The sequence below is a fragment of the Cyprinodon variegatus genome, unplaced genomic scaffold (assembly GCF_000732505.1).
Source record: "Cyprinodon variegatus isolate N-32 unplaced genomic scaffold, C_variegatus-1.0 Scaffold29, whole genome shotgun sequence".
In the NCBI taxonomy this organism is placed as follows: domain Eukaryota; kingdom Metazoa; phylum Chordata; class Actinopteri; order Cyprinodontiformes; family Cyprinodontidae; genus Cyprinodon; species Cyprinodon variegatus.
The window spans coordinates 212,973-235,567 of NW_015150482.1; the positions used below are offsets into that span (position 1 = coordinate 212,973).

Here is a 22,595-nt window from a genome sequence, read left to right on the forward strand (position 1 = left end):
AAGTTCCGTTTATAACTCAAGGTGATGAAAAGTTTTCTATGTAAGAAAATCCAGCCAGTTGCACCAATTTTAAACTAAACTAACATATATCATTGTTTACACAATCTTCTTAACATAAGAAATCCATCAGAGAGCAAGCATAGGGTAACAGTGGAAAGAAGCTTCTCTCTTCAACAAAAAAGATTTCATTTATGTGCAGATTGTTATACTGAAAAATCTCTTTACTACTTAATCAATCAATTAAATGACTATCAATATTGACTTAACATTTAAATAAACGGCTATGAATTAGATAACATTACAAAAAGTAATTTTTGGGGATTTTTGTATAAGCTTAAAATGGAAAAAAAGACTGATACTTATTTAATTTTACAAGATCTAATCTGCTTTTCATATTATTGTCCTATACAAGGAGTCACTGGCCTCACTTTGAGATTAATCAGCACTCCAGATTAAGCTGTTGGCCTAAACTAATCAGTGTGGAGTAAAATAAAAGACGTAACAGCGGTGATACGGTGATACGCCGTGTTACATTGGCTTAGGCTGAAGGAGTTTGCACTGCAGCCGGAGGGTTGTCGGTTCAAGCCCAGACTTTCAGTGCCGTTGGGAAAGACACTTAACCCGCATTTCCTACTCATGGTGGTCAGAGGACCCGGTGGCACCAGTGTACAATGTAGCTTGCCACCATTAGTGTATGTGTGAATGGTTAAATGACTGAATGTAGAGTAAAGCACTTTGGCTTGAAAAAGCGTTATAAAAGTACAAGCCGTTCACAATTTTTTACCATTACTGACAAAACTAGCACTTGAGAAACATAAAGGTCTTACAATGAGCTCTGAGGACAAATACCAAACTATAGCACTGTTGCTTGAGGTCATGCAGCCCAATTGGCTGCTTTCTATGCATTTATTCAAGGTTTTCTTTAGTCTAATGTCAACTTACTTGGTCACTGTGGAGATTTTTACTCCAAACACACCCATGGGTTTCTCTGAGGGCATCCTCTTCAGGCTGAACTCTCTGCTGGTGAACTTTATAGACAGTTTCACTTCAATCTGGAATGGAAAAAAGTTCACACAAGTTTAGAAGTAAGAATCAGCCATTAAGGTCATAAATTCATTTATAAAAGCTTTCCCAGATCTAATATAGCAGTGTTTTACAGAGTAAGATAAAAAAAAAGTCAAAACATAATTAGATTTAAAGGAAATGCATTAAATGAGAGCAAAAAACCTTATACACTCACCCCATTCATGGGAATGACTGTTCTCTGCCAGTCTTTGCCTTGAAGAGTCTGAGGGTCGAGCTGAAATGAACAATTAAAAGTTTTAATACCAGATCAAGTTATAATTGAATTGTAAAATATGCATATTTATTAGAATTTCTCAAATACTCAAGCTTTGGAAAAAATAGAACTATCTAAATCTTTTTTTATAAATTCAGCTTAAACCTGCCTTAATGTTGTAGGTTTAAACTTTTTTTCTTCTGTCCACATGAAATAAAATGAGGAGTGCATAATGCTATGATCATGTATCAACAGCAAGGCTTTATCCTCTCCAGCAGACAAGCTTCAGGGATGATGCTGATATCCTGCTTTTACTACATTTTCCAGATATGAGATTAACTAATATGATTTATTTGCAGTGACTAAACCAACAACCCAACACACAGAGAACTGAGAGGCCATCTGGAACAATACACACTGTTGCAACAGACATGATGCAGCGTATGAAAAGAGACACCGAATACTGTATGTTGATGTAGCCTGAGCCCCTTCTGGTTGCATGCAATGTTGGATCTCGTTTCACATAAATGAATTTTGTGTAGCTGAGAGTGTCTTTTGTTTGAGCAATTTAATTATGAAGAATTACATTTCATTTAAAAGAGAGAGGCTTTTTCTTTCAAACTGTTTTATGGTTTGAGTTTCAATTTCCTGCAGCAAAAATACACTTTTTGTTCTATGGCATTTAGCAGACTTACATGTAGTATTTGCAAAACTGATTATTTAAAAAAATAATAATGATAATAATAATTATATATATAACCTGAAAAACAATTTTTCTGCAAAAATACACACAATATATAAATAAAATAAATATTTAAGGGATGAATGACAAAATTTTCATCTGCACCCTGCACAAAATAAAAGGCTTTCTGTTGTTTTCCCCTGGTTTCTTAGCTGCAAACAAAGAGAGATGCACATAAAGAAATAAATTACAAATAAAACTAAATCAGTGTCCACCAACTAAAAGATAAATCCTTTTCTGCTTAGTGAGATTACTGAAAATCTTGTTAAATATAATTTTTATCTCTCTGGCAGCTGGTTTTCAATGACATCATCCCATTAAGAAAGGTTGAAGCTTCAGAATAACAATAACAAACAAGACCACTAGAGGGAGTATATGTCTAGGTTTGTCAGACAACAAGGAAGCAGACTTTTTTGCTGCAGTTTGACAAAACCAAATAACATCCAGACAGCTCAGATTAGAACTGTTAACTAATTAACCAAAACAAACCTCTGCTCTGGGTTTGGTTATTTATTTATATATTTTCCGGAAGAATTATATTTATCTTTTTTATCTTTCTTTTAGCTAATTTGCAGTAATGTCTCAAGGCTGCCGCTCACTTGGCAGCCTCATCGCTGACACTCTAAATCTGCCTTCAGTGTCAGAGTAACGTCAGTCGTCTGGTTTTCTGACAGCTAATCCTGCCAGAGCAACAATAGATAAGAGGTAGAAAATGGCAGCTTTTTGTCTGCGTGTCAAAAAAATCCCTCCCTCAAAGTAAACGAGAGCTTAACTGACAGACACATCTGTTATTTGCCATTCAGGTATGAGGACCTATTACCGTAACAGCCTAATAATTGTCTTTCTAAATCATGCATAGCTGTCAAATCAATATGCATTTCATGCTTAGCGGCTGTAGAGATGACATAAGTCCAAATCGATACTGAGTCATGGTGAGTCTACTGATCACAATGGGATAGGGGGTGATGTCATGTCATACCAGGATCTGTCCTTTCCCAATGATGCGGTCTGTGCTGTCTCCGTCTTCTTTGTTCAGCTTGGTCCTGTTATAGCTCTTCTCGTAACAGAGCAACCTCAGGGTCTGAGAGCCCTCCAGCTCGATCTCAAACTCCTTGAAGCAAAAGAACAGATTTATTTTGTTTTGCATGAAAGAGTAAAAAAATTAGACAATTATAGATTATCCAGCTGATCATAATTCCTTGCTATTATGTAAGGCAATGCTCTACATACGGTTTGAACATTGTTATGAGATCCACACAGTGTCAGTTCATTTTGCTTTAGGACAGATGTGAGTCATTGCGTGCTGCAGATCCTCATTAGTTCATATTATTTCCATTTTGTTAAGCAGAATTCTAGCAGTTTTTTTTAAACATTTCTCCTTTCCAAGTTTGGTATTATGAGTGCTAAGTGCACTACTCTTGGTGTATATGCAGACTTTGCTCCATCTCTTCAGATTGTTTACTTCTATTGTATACTCTCCTGGGTGTCATTTTATGAGCTGCAGTTGCAGCCATTAAAAAGTAAAGATTAATCTTCCTCACAAATACAAAACAATCCAAGCGCTTTAGCAGAAAAAAAAAAGAAATCAGGAAAGACAGAATGACGCAAATTAGTGGTTTTGCCAGTCTGATTACGTTTGGAAGCTTGTTATATATCCTGCATACACAATAAAATTTGAGAAAAACAAAGGAACTGTGTCACATACATGTCCAAACTTAGAAGTTAATATTTAGTTCAAATGTGTATTTTAACTCAACATGGAAATATACATTTTCGTTTTAAAAGGATTATTTAAAAGTATTTTTTGTGTGTTTTTTTTTGTTTTCAGTGAAACCATGATGAAGGCAGGTTAAATAGGGACAATTACCACTTCATGAATGTGCCAGTTCCTCCCACTGGCCTCTATGATCTTGCATACCATTACAGATTTTTATTTATCACCCCTGATCTGGAGAATGAGATGGTCATGAAAAAAAGTTTTTTTATAACTTTAGCTAATATGTTTTTTTGTTGGTTTATCCATATTTTGTGTCATTACTATGTAATAAGAATCCCCAAGTTAAATCTTTTAGGGGAAAATCTTTTCGGTAGAGAAAAAGGCTCAAAGCATCATATTTACACCACTCTGCCTAGTAGTGGGCATGTTCTTCATTTCCACATATTCCTGTTTTGTTTTACACCAGATACACACATTGTGTTTTTTGTCGTAAACCTCTATCATGTTGTCATACAGTTCTCAGGCATCCCTCTTAGGTTGCTATTTAGTTAGTTGCTACAGAGACTTGATGACACCTGACCATAAACTGAAAGAATCCCCTCTTTGCTTCAGTTCTTCACCTTCAAACTTTAAAATATTTTAATCTCCTTTCCTTTCCTGTGCCTGGCATAAAGATAAACTTGGGTCCAGTCGTTTTTCGCTTGTTTCCGGTCCAAGTTATTACTTTGTGCTCTGACTGCAGACGTAGATAGGTGTAAGCAAGTTACTCATGAGGATCAGAATGTTATTGCCTCGACTGAGTGTCATGTTCTCTTGTGCTTTCTACATTAAAGAATGTTAAAAGTAGTAAATTAGATGCTACTTTTGGATTACCAAATAAAATGGAAACATTATGAATAGCAAAAAAATTAAAGGATGAATTGTTAGGTATGTGATTTTGATAAAGGGAATTGTTTCTTACATGGGATGTCTTTTCACCCATTAATAAATGTACTCAAACAATAACAGATGGATTCATTCTACGGCTTTTTATATAGCTTTTTTTTTCTCTTTTGAGTTTTTACAGCACTAATGGTTTGTTTTTTCGACAGTAGGCTATCAGGAAACGTAATGAGAGAGGGGGAGAGACATGCGGCAAAGGACCACAGGTTGGATTCGAACCCGGTTTGGCCGCATTGCACCACCAAAGCACACCCCTTTTATACCGGTTTAACAGGGGTTACAATAACTGAAGAGGTTGCTGTGTTCACCAGCTCCTAGGCATTAATAACTGTATGTTTTAGTGTGTTTTCTGTGTGTTTTTGTGGCCTGAAGATGCTCCTTTCTGTGGGTTTTGATGGACATATTTTTACTACCCAGAAACAGACAGCCAACTAAATAAAAGAGCAGATGCCAAACTTATGACAAGCCGTAAACAGCGCACATGGAAGAAAAAAATGTTTTAAGTGGATATTGCTCTGTAAAGAGAAAAACAGATGGTTTTTCAGTATTAGGTTTTTTCCTAAAATTCATAGCAAAATGGGCCTAGTAAGGATTAAGTGGTCATGGGTTTAATTTGCGCTAAAGTGAAGTGCTTTTGTATTTGTATTTTTTACCTCGTTCCACTTGGGTTCAGTGGTGTATCGGTAGACTCTCGTCTTTGCTTTATTCAAAAAGAAGCCAAATGTGTCCACCTCCAATGTGCAATAGAGATCTGACAGAGAGATGACAATAGCAGATGTAAAACAATAACATAAAACTACATATAAAATGATATTAATTTAATTGAAGCACAACATTAATGTTTCTTAGTTATTAGTGTTGCCTAATATTGTTTTAAATACCCTAAATCTCAAACTGAGTGACTCACTTAAACTCTGTTTGAGGCCAGAGGCAGAATGGACGATTACATTCAGAAATCCATAGAGACCGGAGGAGTCATCCTCTGGAAAAACAGCAGAGAGAATGGAAAAGGACATCAGCGGGGGCAGATTAGAAAAGCATGCACTTCACTGTTTGTTCTGGAATTGATTCAGGTGGAGGGGAAGAGAAAGAGCAACAGTGGATTGAGAACATGTAGCCTTTGTAATCATTTCATTCTTGATGCACAAAAAAAAGAAAATGTATCTTTAATGCACAATAAAAAAGATTCTACCTTCTCTATTCAGACTAAGTGGAATGTTGTGAACAGTTTGGAGTTTGAGACAGGAGCTGGTCAACATTTGCAGCTCCATGGACGTCAGAGAGGGCGTTTTAACACCTGGAGGACAAAGAGGAAGTTTATATGAAAACCAGTGAATATAAAAACAAAACAAAAAGATATATTATGGGAATTAGGGAACGATTTTGACTAAAAAAGAATATATTCACTAGAAGCATTTAATCAAACAATCATTGCACACTCTGATGTTGGTAGCAGGGAATGTTTTCCATTAATTGGATCAGACAAGACATGTCTGGAAGGACATCTCTGCAGCACTCACATTTCTGCTGCTGTTCCCTGATTATCTCCCTCCACTCTGAACGCTCATAGTCAGAAGAAATCAGGAAGCTGTAACTCTGAGAACACAAACACACACAGCGTTTACAAGAGAACGCCCAAAAATGGCAAATTTTTCCACTGTTTCTGAATGCATAAGACAACATAGTGGACTGGGAAAAATGATGTGCTTAAATGACTCAGATCAGACAGATTTTAATATATAAATAAATAAACTGAATTGAATATCAGCATAATAGTATGTATTTTAAATGACAGCTACATTCATTAAAGAAAATAATTACAGCTGAATACAGCCGGAATGATAGAAACATCAAACCATTGAAATAGCACCTGGGATGTAGGTCAAAATATGTAAAAATGCATTATGTCATGTAGGGCTGAAACAATCTGAGTAATCATGATTAATCGATTATTGAAATAATCTTCAACTATTATATAGTAGTCCATTGATTGTTAACTGGCTTATAGACTAAAACATGCCTTTAGCTGACAGAGCAACCCAATTAGAGCAGTAATTATATCAGAATTGTAAAAAAAATAATATGTAAACATTTTTCATTTAAGATAAAAAAAACATTCCTTCTGTCAATATGCTCTATCCAGAACTCCTGAAGTGGAAAAGTTTTTGTTTCACCTGGTTTAATTTCGTAAAAAGTCTTCTTTAAAGATTCTTTTAAAGAGGCTTCCATCCTATTTTCAAAAGTTGAATTAATGTGCAAAATAATTGCTAGTTGCAGCCCGAATGTCACGTCTCAGTCTTAAGAAATTCAAAGCAGCCTGTTATTATAAAAGGAGAAAACATCCAAGCATGGAAAGACTTTTTGAGGACAGGCTGGGAACTATAAGGACACAACAACGGCTCATTCAGGAAGTCATCCAGGGCAACATTTAAACCACTGCTGACATCACTCATCAAGTAACGTAATTGTTCATGAATAAACCATTAGGAAATGCAGCAAAAATGGCATACATGAAATACTGCTAACCAGAAAAAAAAAAATGTAAAAAGAAAGAAAACACAAGAATAAAAGTGAAAGTTATTAGACAGACTGAATATCCTTTCTTCTGATATAAAACTAGGAATATTTCAGAAAAATAACATCACACCGCCTGTTAAACTGTAGCACACCAACTAGTTCACCTCTGAAGAGCTAAAAACATGAAGGTTTTGGGGCGACATAGTCAAAGTCAATTCAGTCCAATTAATACACTGTGGCTTAAACAAGTTGAATCCTCTTGTTTTATACCAGGGTGTAACAGTCAGTTATTACTGTAGGTTCTGGGAGGAATATTCCTTAAAATGATGTCTAGCTCTGTTCTTGATTAAATGTTATCATTGTTTCTTCTTGTGTTCAGGGTAGTTTTGTTTCACTCCTAAATATGTTTAAAAATCTGAAACATTTAAGTACGAAAGAAAGGAAGGCAAAATCATACATGGCTTTTTCAACACACTTTATGTTAGGGACAAAAGTTTAATAAAATGTAGAAGACATATTGAGAATGGGGCAATATTTATAGAAAGAAAAGCAAGTTTCTATAATGGTTGCATCATCACCTTTCCGTTCTTGTTGAACAGTCTGAGGGGCATGCTGGGAGATGTTAGCAGCATCAAAGACTCTTGTTCTGACAGTTTCTTTCGTAGTCGGTCGATCACTTTTGAACCCTTATTGGCTCTCTGAAATCCAATATTAAAAAGAATTAGGTACTTAATTGAAAATCAGGTTCTCAACCCAAAAAACAAAAACAACCCTGAAACTTTTATCTCCATTTGGAAATGTCCCCATGCATCTTACCTTCTCCCTCTGAATCTCACTACGGAGGTGTGAGATCTTGACCTTAACAGCATCGAGCTCTTCGTCCGGGACTTGGGGAATGGTGAGGGGCTCCGTTTCTTCAGGGCCTTGAAAGGTCAACTCGGTCAGGGGGATGTACCACTTACAGTCGTACTGTTGGTTTTTACTGCATTAGGATCAGGAAAAAGAAAACCAAGAAGTACAGGCAAGATTAAAGTATAAACGTGCAAAGCATGAGATCAATACAGAGAGATTACTGATACAGATGACTGCCAGGGTGGATTTATTGGGCATTTAAAGAGGAAATTCTAGTTTTGTTCTGTTTTTGTGTGGATTTTTTGCAAGATTTTCCACAAAATAAACGCCATTTTAAAAGTATCCCTTGCTTAACGCGTTCTTTTTATTTTCCACTGAATACTCTGCTTTTAATCATCAGTTTGTAATACTTTCTTCTTTTTTCTGTGAGTAGAAATCATGTTTGTTTTATAGTTCTTATGTGTTCGTTCTCTTTCTAATACCTACAGAGAGCGAAGTCAGGTTAAAGCAGACTTTAACCTGACTTTATGACAGTTTGTAAAATGTCCTTCTTTTTTAAGCCTTAACAGTGACATGTCCACCTCCTGCTGAGGGTTTTTCACTTGGAAATGTGACAAATGTTTTCTTTATCATCAGGCATCACTCTCGTCTACCACTTCACTATTTCTTTTTGGAAATGTACTGAGCTGTTGCTCTGAAATCATCCTTCCTGCTCAGTTGTTTTATCCGAAATGTGACCTATCTTGAGATGATTTCACAGCAGCAACTACCAAATGCTTATATGTGATAGAATAACGTCAACTTAAACAACTCCTAAGTCACTTTTCCAACTGTAACTTGTATGATTTGGGCCAAAAAAGTGTAAAAAGCAGTAAATCTTTTTTCTCATATTTTTTTAGAGAAAAAGTTTTTTTTTTACCCTCCTATCTGCTTTTTCAGTTTGGCACAGAGAAGCAGATCGGTGAAGAGGAAGACATGCCGCAGCTTCCTGGTTCCCTCCACCAGCTCCACCATGAAACTGTCCTTCAGCAGCTGGCGGTTCTACAGGAGAAAGAAACAACAGCATTTAATTCAGCAGGATTATAACCAATAATTTAAATGTGTTTCTTTTATTTGATCATTTTCAAATGTTTCAATGTGTTAAACCAACACCAACTTGAAATAATCTAAGTGAAATGATAGATACTTTTTATATTTACTTTTTTTTATGAAATAAAATCTGCTAAAGCACTTTTTGGAGTATGCTCTAGCTTCAGAGCTGAACTTTCAGGACCCAGAGCTGAACTTTCAGGACCCAGAGCTGCACTTTCAGGACCCAGAGCTGAACTTTCAGGACCCAGAGCTGCAGAGCCGCACTGTGAGGTCTCCTGTTAGAACTGTAAATTTATCCGAAGACTTAAAAAGTAAAAGCTAAGTTGGTTCAAAGCCTTTCTAAAGTAAAAGCTAGTTATGATAAACTCCCCCTGAAGCTAGTTTCTTTTCACAAGCAAGTGTTGTTATGCTGGAAACGTATGTACACGCACAGTTTTACTCCCCATCAAACTCCTATCTGGAATAATAGGTATGTGCTACATGGAAATATCTCTGTATTTGGATCCCTGGATGGAAAAGGGCATTTGGTCTATAAAATATTTTCTAAATGACAATGGAGGTTGGCTGTCCTGAGAGGATTTTTGCTTACTGTACAATTTAAATTGCTCTTACGCTAAACTCTAATCCAGCAGCAAACACGTGCTGTGCGCCATTCCCAAAGGATTTGAATACAAGTTTTGCAGTTGCATTTTGCAGGTCTGCAACGAAGAGTCCTGACAGTGCAGGTCTGCAGCCAGACTCTCTTGCTTTTTTGAGGAGTTAAAAGTATTTTAAATGTATCATTTCTTGCCATTGAAGCTTAAACTGCATCTTAGCAAGATGTTTACAACTTCTTTACACCATTTGTTTTTGCACTACAGCTAAGGTCAGTCAAATTGGATAGAGAAGGTTTCTAAACATATATTTCCACATCTGATTCTCAATTAAATTTATGTCTAAACCTTGTCTTGGCCACTCTCATTAAAACATCACAGATATGGTTGCATGTATGGGATTGTTAATCTGAAATCGTGTTCGGTCACTAATACGATTTCTTCTTTTTGAGATCCTGACCAACAGCTGTCGTGTCAAAGTTGCTGCTTGTTCAATATTTTGTTTTGCACACAGGTGCATCTTTATCAACCAATATGTGATTTCCTAAGGCAGCTGATTTAACTTCATTCTTTTGAAAGAATAAACATAAAGGGGGCATGCCAGTTTTATTACAAAAGAGGTTTTATAAGCAAGAAAATAAGGGGAAATATAAATATTAGCTTTTCTTCCTCTTTGTAATTATCAGCTACTTTAGATTGCTCTATCAAACAGAATCTGAGTAAAATGCACTTAAGCTGAGGTTGGATATGACAGAATATGTAAAAGGTCAAGAACTATAAATACTCCAGCAAGACTCTTATATAATTTTCAAATCAAGCCAGAATGGAGACAGAGAAACAGAAACATTTAGAGAGAATCGAGGAGCACATTGAGGAAGGTCTCAGCGTTAAAATAAAGCCCTTAGGCTGGAATTGAAAACTTGGATTTAGGACATTTTAGCAGTGATTCAGATTCTGAAAAGCATCTCTGTCTGTGAGCTATTCATCACAAGTATCTATTTTCAGACTGCAGGGAAATGGTGGGAAGTTTCTTACAAATAGGAGGACTGATGTTCGTCGCTGATGTCAGACTACATAATGAGATATGTAATACTGCCATTTACCAAAAGGGGGCAGTAAAGTTGTATTCTAAGGAATTGGAGAAAAAAAACTAGTAAGGCCAGCTAATATAAAACCACAGTTTAGGTTCAAATGGCTCAATTTTATTTCCTTTAAACCTCAGCTTTAATTGAGGGATGAGGAGTAAAAACAATGACGGGAGACGGCTTGCTCTCCTCTTTTAACTTTCATTTTTTAGGAACTAAAAAACGTATCATGTTGGGAGTTTTTGACAGAAAAACAAAATTTCTTCTGCTATCAAAAGCGCAACCAAAGCCATGGCAGCTGATTTTCTGCACCTGAGTTAAGCCTTATAGAGTTTTATGTTCCAAGTAAAGCAGAAAATTATCAAAACTTCAGATAGAAATGTAAAAAGCTTAAGTTTCAAACCACATCTTCAATGAAATCATAAAACTTCATTACCTTTTGCTGCTGGCATCAAACCTGTAACAAAAAAAATCTTTCCCCTGCAGCAAAGCCATGAAGCATGACATCATGTTTGTACGGAGCCAACTACATCCTTGTCATCGTGTTTGTGACCTCCCCTCTTTTCAATTTTTTCTCTCCATTCATCGTATCAGTCACCACTAGAGTAGAGCTAAAGCTATAAAAAAAAAAAGAAAATTTGCATCTTCGCAAAAATACAAAACTAATTTAATTGGATTCATTTTCTGAGTCAGAAGCTGAGAACATGTGAATCACATAGAGGGAGGTAGCTGAGGAAGTATGACTAAGATTTGCAGGAAAGAGGAGTAATGAATGAGGGAGCCCATGTAATGATATCTGAGACAAAAACAGGGAGGAGAAGGAGTAACCAGAGGAGATCCCAGAGGAAAGTCTATCAAACAGATCCTTCTTACTGTACATAAATACCAAGCCATGTGATCTGGCAGCAGCATATCTCTACTGCACTTATGGCAATCCTAACCAAAAAGTAAATAATCAATTTAACCCAATAGATAAAGTGATACACATTTCCATAATTAAGAAATCCATACTTAACTCCTGGTGAATTGTTTCCATATTTCTAGTTACAGCCTACGTTTCCATCTGTCATTCCACAAGAAGCATTTCAACAAGGTTGAGGTATGTATTGTGAATAGTGGGTTTCTGAGAGGGTTGTTCTTTCTGCAAATCATATGAGTCTAGTTATCATTAATTACTAAATTAGTTGACAATAATTTCAAAAATTGATTAACTCCCTTTAATGTGACTCACTGTCTCAGCTCTATTGAGTGTTAGTGTAGAGTGAACAAAAAGAAAGCTATAGTTAAAAGAAAGCGAGTCCTGTTTGTCACAATCCATGCAGGGGATACAAATGTGGAACAGGGTGCTTTGGTCATGTGAGAGCACAACTTATTTAGCTTCTTTTAAAACAATACAAGCAGTGGGGAGCAAACACAGCATATTAATGCAGAGACAATGGTAGTATCATACTGTGGGGATACTTCAGCTTGGAAAAAGAGATGCTAGTTATTACAGATTGGTAGATGGATGGCGCTGAAGAAACAGAAGAAAGTTGTGCTTGGGATTCAGCTTTTTTATTTTGTAAACTATTGAAAACCATGCAGCACATTCTATCTTCTACCTTGGTGAATTTTTACATTTTTAAAATAAAATCCAGATCAAATACACTGAAGTCTGTGGTCCTGACGGGAAAGTATGAACATCTTCAAGTTGTATTAATACTTTTAGAAGGCTAGCGCTGCTTTCCTCAGCTACAGACAAATAGAAACTACCCCTAATACTTAACAACCGGTGAGGGAAATGTTTCTTTCCTCATTTCTTCCTGCAGCTGACCGCCACATAAGAAAATACAAGTCATGTACGGATTAAATATTGACCAACCCTTGGAGGAGCCTCAGCAAGAACGTAATGTACAAGTAATGGCATGGTTTATTTTTAGAATCCATGCTTTAAAAAGTCAGCTTTGCACTTGAGTGAATGTGTGTGCATTCTATGTTTTCTTATCTGGTTTGTAGGCTAGATTGAGGCATCTTCTTTGGGAGAAAAAAAAGGGGGGAATTGTGTGAATTAATGTGTACATTTCCAGTTCAACACTCAGATCTTTTTTATTCTTCTGAAAAGGCAAACATAGCCGAGCAAGGACATAAGTCACGTAACCTGAATTTTAATTAAGTGCTTCCTGTTTACGGCCCCCCAAGTGGCATGGGGCCAGGCCCTCTGGGGGCCCACCTGTACTTATTGGATCCAACATACAGTACCTCTACTGACCCAACTGGAAATGACTCAGTAACTATGCATGGAGGGTAACAACGACCCTTTAGTAATCCTCCCACCATTTGGATTTCAGCCATATCATAAATTAGCCCTGTGGTTTCTGCCGTGTCGTTTAGTTTTCATTATTAACACCAATTCAAATAAATTTCACCTAAAATTCCTGAATATTTAAACTTAAACATAAAAGGAATATTAAGCCCTAAAGGTAAGGGAAATTATTATCAAATAACGATTTGAAAATAAAATAAATATAGAATAAAAAAGCATTGTATGAAAAACTGTAGCTTATTCATAATAAATAGCCAAGTGCACTGTTTATCATTTGAGAGGTTTAATATAATGAACCCCATTGATTTCAGAGCGCTCCTTTCATGTAACCATGATAAATATTTGATGACTGCTGTTGGGCCCTGTACTCACTGAGATGGAAACCAAGGAGTGTAGGGATAATAAAGGAAATGTGTGTGTGTGTGGATGTTGCTATAACATATGGAACAGAGAGGAGGAAAGTGTGTGTATGAATGGAAAGGGTGCAGTAATGACCCCCCTGTGAGCGGGGGGCGGAGCCCCCTTGTCTGGCCTCCTCCCTTATACCATTAATAAATAATTAACTAGAAATCTGCCAGTCGGAGCAAACTGGTGGCATATTACAAGGCACTATGTATGGCAAAGGCTATCAGCCAGAGGGTATCCATTCATGTGCATCAACCTATCTCCAGGGATGGGAGAAACTGATGGGGGAGTGGGTGGTTGAGGATGCTCAGTATGCTGGTCCGAAAAGTGGGGGTGTCAGGAGGGAGGTGTGAGAGATGCAGAGCAAACAGACAGAATCAGTCTCATGAAGGAAACCTTGCTATGACCATATAAGGGCATGGGCTCTGCTTTAGGCTTCAGATTGGTGGCTGCCATGCACTCATCTGGTGGCAACTTCAAAGTCATTTGGGGGGAGAGTTTGTGATGTCATGACTACCAAGATGGGCAGGTATGACTTAGGCTGACGTATTTTTTTTAAGAAAAAAGAAAAAAAACAGGATGTGGAAGAAAATATTGAGATCTTTAAATTATAGGAGCGGGAGAAAAAAATTATATGTTCTTTAAAGTAGCTGATAAAATATCTATACTGGGAAAAAATTATTATTTGTTAGTTGGTTCATTTTAGGTTTTGGAGCACATGATCATCAGTAACTATTTCCTTTTTTACATTGCAAAAATAAAGTGCAATGTTTTTATTTATGTCCTAAGTGATAGACATGGGGAGGTTTATAAGGAAGAGCATAGCATGTTTTAAAGAAATGAAATACAAATCTGTGAAGTGGGAGTATTTGTACTTCATTCCCCTTAATATATACTTTGCTGTACAATTTTACTTTTGTTTACTCTTCTTTTTAAAGTGGCTCTCAGTTACAGTAGACTGAAAGTTACTGCCCAAATCCATTTTTAAAAAAGATTCTCAGTTTGGTTTTGGTCTGGACTTTGACTGGGTCATTTTAAGACATCAATGTACTTTCTTTAATAACGTTCCCTTAGAGCTCTGGGTGTAAGTTTGTGGTTTTTGTTCTATAGGAAGGTAAAACTTGAACCCAATGTCAAGAGTTTTATACTTGATTTTGTAGAAGGTTTTCTTCCAGGGTCATTCTGTATCTTATCAGCCCTCTACTCAAAATCTCTTCCAAACAACTGAATCTGCTAAAGATGCTGTCAACCTGTTTCACAACGAGGGACGATGTGTTCAGGCTTTAAATGCAGTGTTTGACTCAGCATTTTATGTGCAGGGAATAAAACTTAATTTGTCAAACCTGGGTGACGTTTCACAAAGATGGATATTCGCACGAAAAAAGTGACTAAATCTATTAACAACAGGTTACATTCAATAATATTGAATTATGCAAGCTGTGATGCTATATATGCTTTTTGCTTCCACTTTACATTTAATTGCTACTTTGAGTTGGTCTGTCACAAAGAATCTTGATTAAATAAACTAAAGTCTGTGGTAACAAAAAAGAAATCTAAGGAAAATAGGAAAAACATGGAAAATAAGAAAGACAAAAAAAAAAAACTCTAAAGAAGTGTTTGGTTTTACTTTAGAGATATTTTGACTTTTTATCAAAACAGAAAATATAAAAAAAATATTGATTACCGAAGCAGCAAATAGCATCCAAGAATATGAAAGTATGAATATGAATTTTCAGATCTCATATTTTACATTAAAATTTGTTATAGATTTAGGAAAGAGACAGAAATCCTTTTCATCCTATCATGGGTGACTTCATCTATCGTATCTGCAAGCAACAATCAACTGAAAACAGACATGGAAGGGAATTTCAACAGGTCAGGAAAAACTTCAGAAATTCCTCCCTCCGGATTCATTCCCAAGTACATAAGTTCAAGTTAAAAGGAAAAACAACCGTATGGTATGAGTCATTTCTACTGAGAAAGAGCAGAACACATGAAAGCAGCCTAGACCTTTGCAAAGGGAACATTAATCTACAACATATACATACTCTGATGGAAAACATCCTTCAAAAGCCACATTGTATATGTGAAGTGTTTCAACTGGATGAGTCTCATTAATTGAAAAAGGTCGAGTAAATACATTGCCTTTCCTGCAGTGCTGACTCCTCATCTACCAAAAGTATTTGAAGAATTTGGAGCCAATTTAGTAGGTTTCTAATTTGTTCCCCATTACCCCTCTAACATGAAACAATGCATTCCTGGATAAAGTAGTTGAATTTATAAAGCCCTACAAGCCTGTTGCTTTGCTTAAGAAAACAATCAAACAAAACACAAGTAGTTTGGTGCTTTATATTCTGACACTCACCTCGCCCTTCTTCCAGGCTACAGACTGGCGCCTTGATGTCGTCTCCTCGTTGATGCTGGACAGAAAGTTCTGGGAGATTCTAAGGGCGTCCTGCAGGAGTGGATGGTCTGGGTGGCTGGTGGGTGTGTGCTTGAGCAAGTCCTTGTAGGAAATGAAGAAGTATTACATTAGAAACAAAACAAAACAAAAAAAAGGTTAGTGAAAAACAATTACGATGCTCAGTTAAAAAAAAAAAAAATGTATATATATATATATATATATATATACGTAACTGTGACTTTGGGGCTGCTACTTACATGTAACACCAAAGTGCTGCGTGTCACTCGGTCCACTGGTTTATACAGCAAAGCTGCAGTCAAAATTAAACAGAAACCAGACTGAAAATTTGATTCTGCTTGCAATGAATTTAAAAAAGAAAGATTGACAATTTAAGTTGACTTTAAAAAAAAAAGATAACACGACTGACCCTCCAGTGAGTTCTTGGCCATATCCTTACAGTCTTTAGGGCTCCTCACCTTTAGGTTCTGTTTGAGCAGAAAAAGCACCAAAATTAACTTGTCATCAATGACACAGAGTAGTTTAATGACATCAGTTCATGTTCAGGTTATATTATATAGTTATATTGCTTCAAGTACTAAAGCTCTTTCCCTTCCAGATTAATCGTACCATCCTCAGCAGCTTTTTTACCCCACTATTATGGTCAGATAGCTCAGAGCTATGCATCATGGCTTAGACCATTAACAACTCTTCCATGATGGATTTCCTGTCTAGCATATAGATGCCAGCTTCAACTCTGACTGAATGGCCCTCATGAAACATGGACAAAGACTGGAATTTAGAAAGATTCATGAGGGTTGAAAAAAAAAAAAGATAGAAGTAATGAGTCAAGTATCCCAAAGAAACGCCATCAGACTTTAGGGGAACATTTATTCCCCATTTAAAACAACAATGAATGAGTAGCTTTGTTTTTGAGATTAAGACTTGAGACTGAGATTAATATAAATATGAATATTAGATTACATCAAGTTTATGTTTGTTATAAAACCCTCTAAAATCAAATACTAGAAACTATACTCTTCAGATTTATTGTAAACTTTTAGGTCATTGCACCATGTTTATGGTAGAAAAGTTTAGGTTTCTAAAAGCATAAAAGTATCTGGGACAAAAGAACCTAATTCTTAAAGCAGCCTTAGAAAATATTTAAGGATATCTACTAAAATGGAATAAAATATAAGTTATACAGTAGGGGAATACTAATTATATTAAAACAATAATCACACCTCAGTTTAATTGTCTTTCGATGAAGCTACAAATTATAATAAGGACCACTTTTAAAACAAGATGAACAACTTGATAAAATAATTCTAATGGCAAGTAAAAAAACCAATATCAAAATGAGTAGGCATTGTTTCCCTAGTATAAAATGAGAGCTTGTATCTGTATAGATTATCTTTTGAAATTACCAATGAAATATCGAAAACAATTAGTTAAAATCAGATTGGATAGATATCAGCAGCCATAAAACTCTGGAAACCAGCTCTGAAAAGAATGAACAGATGACATGGTGAAGATTCAAACAATGTTGTCAAACTCAAGGACTGCAGGGGAGAAAAGGAAGATTAGGAAAGCCAATGGAACCTTCTCTGGTCCAGCACTGGAAAGTCTTTCATATCATAAATCAGATTTTAATTGATTACAGGAAATTTAACTACTGTGGACAAGATTTTCATTGATCCTTATTTCAATAGCTTTGTTCCACTACCTTACACAGTAATTGTTTGCCATTTTAAATTCTATAGACACAGTCAACAACCCTGGACTAAAACAGCAAGATTTACAATGTTTTAAATAATTATCAAAAAGGTCCAAAAGTATATCTATCGAAGGAACTGACTAGGCTAAAACTAGGCCAAACTTCTGATATCTTTTGTTTATGTAATGTGATTTAATGTTCATGACGCAGCCATGTGCACGAATGGGTGTTTTTTTTTTTTTTTTTTCAGAGCCCTCAAGGCCTTTTTTGTGTAGCTTGCAAAGCTGTATTATAAGCCATGCTCAGTATTTATTGATCAACTTAATCTAAGATCTTCTGAAAATCTTAATTTTTTAATAATTCCAGTAAAAAAAAAAAGACTACGTTGGCTGCTGCAGCTTCTACTTAGATTAAAAGCTGTGCAAATAGTAGCTCAACCACGAGTACCGTAGTAAAACTAAATATCAAAGGAAAACTTTAGTTTCTTAATGATGCTCCTTTGGCAATAAAAAAAAAATGATTCTTAAATAATTTCTATGCCATTTTATTTATCGACAATTGAAAATGCTAGCACTGGCCAGGCATTATAAAACACATTCAAAGCAGAATAAAAAGACTAAGATGTTTTTTCCTCATGGGTCAAGGATTTCCTCCTTTTGCCATTTTTGCATCCAGGGTGACTTTTTAAATATTAAATGTGAGCATAATTAAGGCTCTAGATCAAGTAAAGTAGTGCATTAGGCTATCCTAGTGCTGGACCAGCAGGTCAGTCAGGAATTACCACAATGTGACATCTTAATAAATATCTTAAGAGGGATAAAATAACAAGACTAATGTAGACTATGTACCACTGAAGGAATGGAGAATATAATTTTAATGCACTTTAAAGAAAATGTTCAAGCTTTAATGCTTTAACTGTTAATGTTGCCAAAACATCAACAAATGGGGTTGGTTTTAGGGATGAAAACTAACAATAATATTATAGAAAAGGAACAAGATATACATGTGAACATAAACAATTGTTTGTATCTGAATAAAGAAACCTAACAAAGTGTAAGAATTTAAATACATGGAGATTAAGGAAATGGTGTTTATGAATAAAGGGAGTTGTGCAAGTACAGTTCAACAGGGACAACAGGTTTCGAGTTTCTCTTTTTGACTCTCAAAAGGTTGCTTTTAAAAGAGACGTAGAAAAGTGAAGTTAGATCTTCCATAACTTAACCAAGTACAGATTTCCCATCTTATTTGGTCAGAAGGAGACAATGGGATTCCTCTTTTCCTTACCTCAGAGATTTCAGCAAACTGTGAGTTAGCCTGGCAGCACTTTTCCGCTGTCTCTACAGCAAGCTCATAGTTGTCCAGGAATGCCCGATACACTCCGAGCTGGCTCGCCTAAAGAGAAGAGAGTTCTTCATTATGAAAAAAATTTTAAACCAATAAAAAAGACAGAAATTTTAAGTAAAGGCTGAAAATGGCCTACCTAACTGCAACTGACATGAGGGGGGGTAATCTAACTAAACATCCAGCAAAGAAGACGGACGTATAAAAACGACCCCATTTAACTATGGTGCTCCTTGACGCTTGCTGCTATAGCAACTGCAAGACCTGTTCTGCGCTGAGTGGCATAATTAATGACTGCTGTAACAGAGGCTATGATAGTACATTTAGGAAGCTGGATGACAGAATTAAATTCCAGCGAACGCTGCCTGCCAGAGCAGAGATTCATCTTAGTGGAGAACAAAAGGATGATCAATTCTTCTGAACAAAAGCTGAGGGGAGAGCTTACGGTGGAGCGGAGGTGGGCCCTGTGTGAGCTGTCAAAGCCCAATCAACCTCCCACCCCCACCTACTGAAACACACACACACACTATACACACTATACTATTAAAATGCTAAGAAAATCTCCCCCCCTAAAATAAAAATTATTCAAGTTAAATTCATATACATTTTTATTTGTTTAACTCTTTTCAGGTAGCAACATTTCAGACCTTTTTTGGTCTTTTTAGGAATTTATTTTAGTGCTCTATTTGCCTTTTGCGATAGTGGTTAAATGTAAAAGCTTGAATATTTAGGCATATAACAAAATAAAGCATTTTATGCATTTTTCTCAAAACATAAATCCAGAACACAGAAACCAAAAACTGAACCTGGAGGACAGTCAGCACATGATAGTTATGCAAAGCATTTCCCTTTTTTAACTAAATCTACTTTTTATGGAATAAAGTGAAGAAAAGCCATAATTTTGTCTAAAACATCAGTTTTATTTGCTTTAATCAGACTTATTTCTTTTTCTTTGAAAATATTTCAAAAGTGTCTAATGCTGAGTTTTACTTATAGGTTAAAATATAAATACTAATGTAAATAAATGATTACTTCTGAAATTTTTTTTTTTTATAAAGAATTATGCAACCTGCATGTATCAACTTATCCTCTGGAACAAAAAAATAAAAATAAATAAACAATATTGCAAAATCACTTTGAATTGTATGCATGGAACCTGTACAGGAACTGTAAAAGTTTCAAACTACATGCCAAATATTTAAGAAAAAACTAAATGCCATATTTTATTTTAATATTAAAATAAACATTCCCAAAACAGATTTAACATGCTATTCGGCAGAAAAGTTGTCTCACTATGAATCAGCATGAAACAGGCAGGTGTTGCTTTAAAAATCCTTCCCCAGGCAGCCCATTCTGCACTATAGCAAGAGTGATTCAGAGCGTGACATCTTGAAGAACGGGGGAACGGGGGAGCCCAAACGTCCCACAACCACATCCCCATATAACAACTACACCTAAATTTAGTCAAATTCATCCTCAGTCCTCTGTTATCAGGCTTGATTAGCTCAAGTTGACAAAAACAATCACTTTCAGTTCATTTCTTGAACATTCCTATGTGTTCATGACTGTTGCTCACAAATTTGTTACTTAAATCTTGTCCCAGAAACTGTGAAAAAAAAGCTGATTTTGATGTTCCTTTACTCATCTCTAAGAAAATTCAAAGCTAGTTCCCAAGTCTGAAGCTCATGTTTAGCAGGATCAGGATCACAACTGTGAACGCGCCCCATTTCCTGCCTTCAAACGTTTCTCTCCGACACTTCACTCTCCTAGCCTGTCAGGGATGCTTTGCCTTTTCCTCTTTTCGTTGGCTCTCTCATCTTCCTCGTTCTGATGTCTCATGACAATCTGCAGGCTTTACTAAGCCTTTGCAGATTTGAGAGTCATGGTGAGACAGCTCTATCAGAGTTCCAGCAGTCGAAAAAATCTACTTGGCTTGTTGGCTCCCATCCTTTCACAGACGTCCCAACCCCACGAGGACTCATGCATCACCTCCTTTATTCCCTTTTAATTCTTTCCCCTTGTCTGCAGAACAGCATAGCTGTAAGTACTGTTTGACAGTAAGAAGGGATAAGATAGAAGTAGCTTCACTGCGTTCAGTCAATATTTGCCTGATTTTCTGGTAAGGATTATTGTGAAAAAAGAAGGCAATCTTGATAAGCATATATGGTTTCAGTACAGTCCTGCTTTTCCATAGGATAATCTTCTAAAGCATTTTCCATTTCAAATCCTACATTTTTAAAGACTCAGGTTTCTGAATATTTCTGGTGTCTTTCCAAACAACAACATTTCAGTGGAAAACAATTACCCTGATTTGGCTTTTACACTTTTGAGATTTCCTTAGGTTTCAAACCATAAAAAAAGGTTCAACAGTCGACAGAAGTTAATTTCTAATTCAAAAGTGTCCTTAAAGACAAATGCGGCAGACCTGTTGAAAATAAAAACAGCTTTTTATGACACAGTTTGCGATAATGGCTACTTAATGCTGCCTTTAAAGGTGAAAAACATAATGGTTTAATTGCATTATAGCTACACCAGACCTAATCTTTATTTGTGATATGGGAAATCGCATGGTATTATGTTAGGAAATGTTATATTTAAATTGAAAACTTTTTACATTCTGTGAACTTTTATACTGTAGAAAATAAAATAGTTAGGAAACAATACATTTCCAAACCAAATTTTCTACGTCCCTCACTCATTAAAACATGGATATATAACATAAATATAGATTTGGATATTCAAAAGTGAAATGTATTATGAATATTCTCCAGTATTAAAAGGAGAGGGTGATTTAATAATGTTTTTTTACTTGTACGATTGAGGTTTATCTGATTTAAATCCAAATTTAATTAAATGAACCAAAAAGAGAAAATAACTATTTAAAAGTAAAAGTATTCATCTTATAATTTTATTAGTTTTTATATATCTATGTATGAAAATATAAAACAAAATCAATCTTATTTTCTTATCCAAAGCCCAAAGGCAGCCTTCAGAGATTAATTAATAAGATTTTGTATGTGTGTGTGTGTGTGTGTGTGTGTGTGCACATGTGAGTGTGGTGAAAAGGAGCTCCTATTTATAGCAGCTTCTTGAAGACACAAAGCACACAGCGTTGTGATGGCCTCAGCTGCCTGAGGCAGAAAGGGGGCATTGTGAGGTAGGCCCCCGCTCCCCTTTGTGCGCATGTGCACACCGAACATAAACCAGTCGAATGGGGGGGATAGACAAGGGGCATGAAGAAGAGATCAGTGGGAGAGAAGCTGTATTTCTCAGAGTATTAACAAATGATTCATTGTGATTTAATTGACCCCCTGTGAAAATGATTAAATAGAACCAGTGTACTGTACATTTGGGCCTGACATTGTTTGAGAAACGGCTGTAGGACAAAAAGAGAGCAAGCAGCTGTTCAGGCAAGAAAAAGAAGAAAAGGAAATCCAGATCAATTTGCGTAATCTTGAAAAACATAAGAATATCTAAAAAAAAAAAAAAAAAAAAAATCACATCCGCTTTTATTTTTTACGTTTATCCAATTTGACTGACAGACCGCTTCTGAAATCATATGGTTGAAAGATGCAGCACATTGAGTAATGCAACTGCAGCTTTGTTGATT

The 22,595-nt window shown here is 35.9% G+C and overlaps 1 protein-coding gene across 1 annotated transcript in view; it reads right to left on the minus strand.

Annotated features, from left to right (window-relative positions):
• The window catches only part of LOC107100088 (breakpoint cluster region protein-like), a 99,568-nt gene that overhangs the window by 8,860 nt on the left and 68,113 nt on the right, over positions 1 to 22,595 (minus strand). Inside the window, exons 4-17 of the mRNA XM_015398455.1 lie at positions 18,929 to 19,036; positions 16,358 to 16,415; positions 16,188 to 16,240; positions 15,892 to 16,032; positions 8,969 to 9,090; positions 8,014 to 8,179; positions 7,776 to 7,895; positions 6,201 to 6,276; positions 5,873 to 5,977; positions 5,588 to 5,662; positions 5,334 to 5,431; positions 3,001 to 3,132; positions 1,241 to 1,300; positions 943 to 1,052 (exon numbers count right to left, since the gene is read on the minus strand). Of these exons, the coding sequence (XP_015253941.1) occupies positions 943 to 1,052; positions 1,241 to 1,300; positions 3,001 to 3,132; positions 5,334 to 5,431; positions 5,588 to 5,662; positions 5,873 to 5,977; positions 6,201 to 6,276; positions 7,776 to 7,895; positions 8,014 to 8,179; positions 8,969 to 9,090; positions 15,892 to 16,032; positions 16,188 to 16,240; positions 16,358 to 16,415; positions 18,929 to 19,036 (1,424 nt within the window). The remainder of the gene's footprint in view (positions 1 to 942; positions 1,053 to 1,240; positions 1,301 to 3,000; positions 3,133 to 5,333; positions 5,432 to 5,587; positions 5,663 to 5,872; positions 5,978 to 6,200; positions 6,277 to 7,775; positions 7,896 to 8,013; positions 8,180 to 8,968; positions 9,091 to 15,891; positions 16,033 to 16,187; positions 16,241 to 16,357; positions 16,416 to 18,928; positions 19,037 to 22,595) is intronic.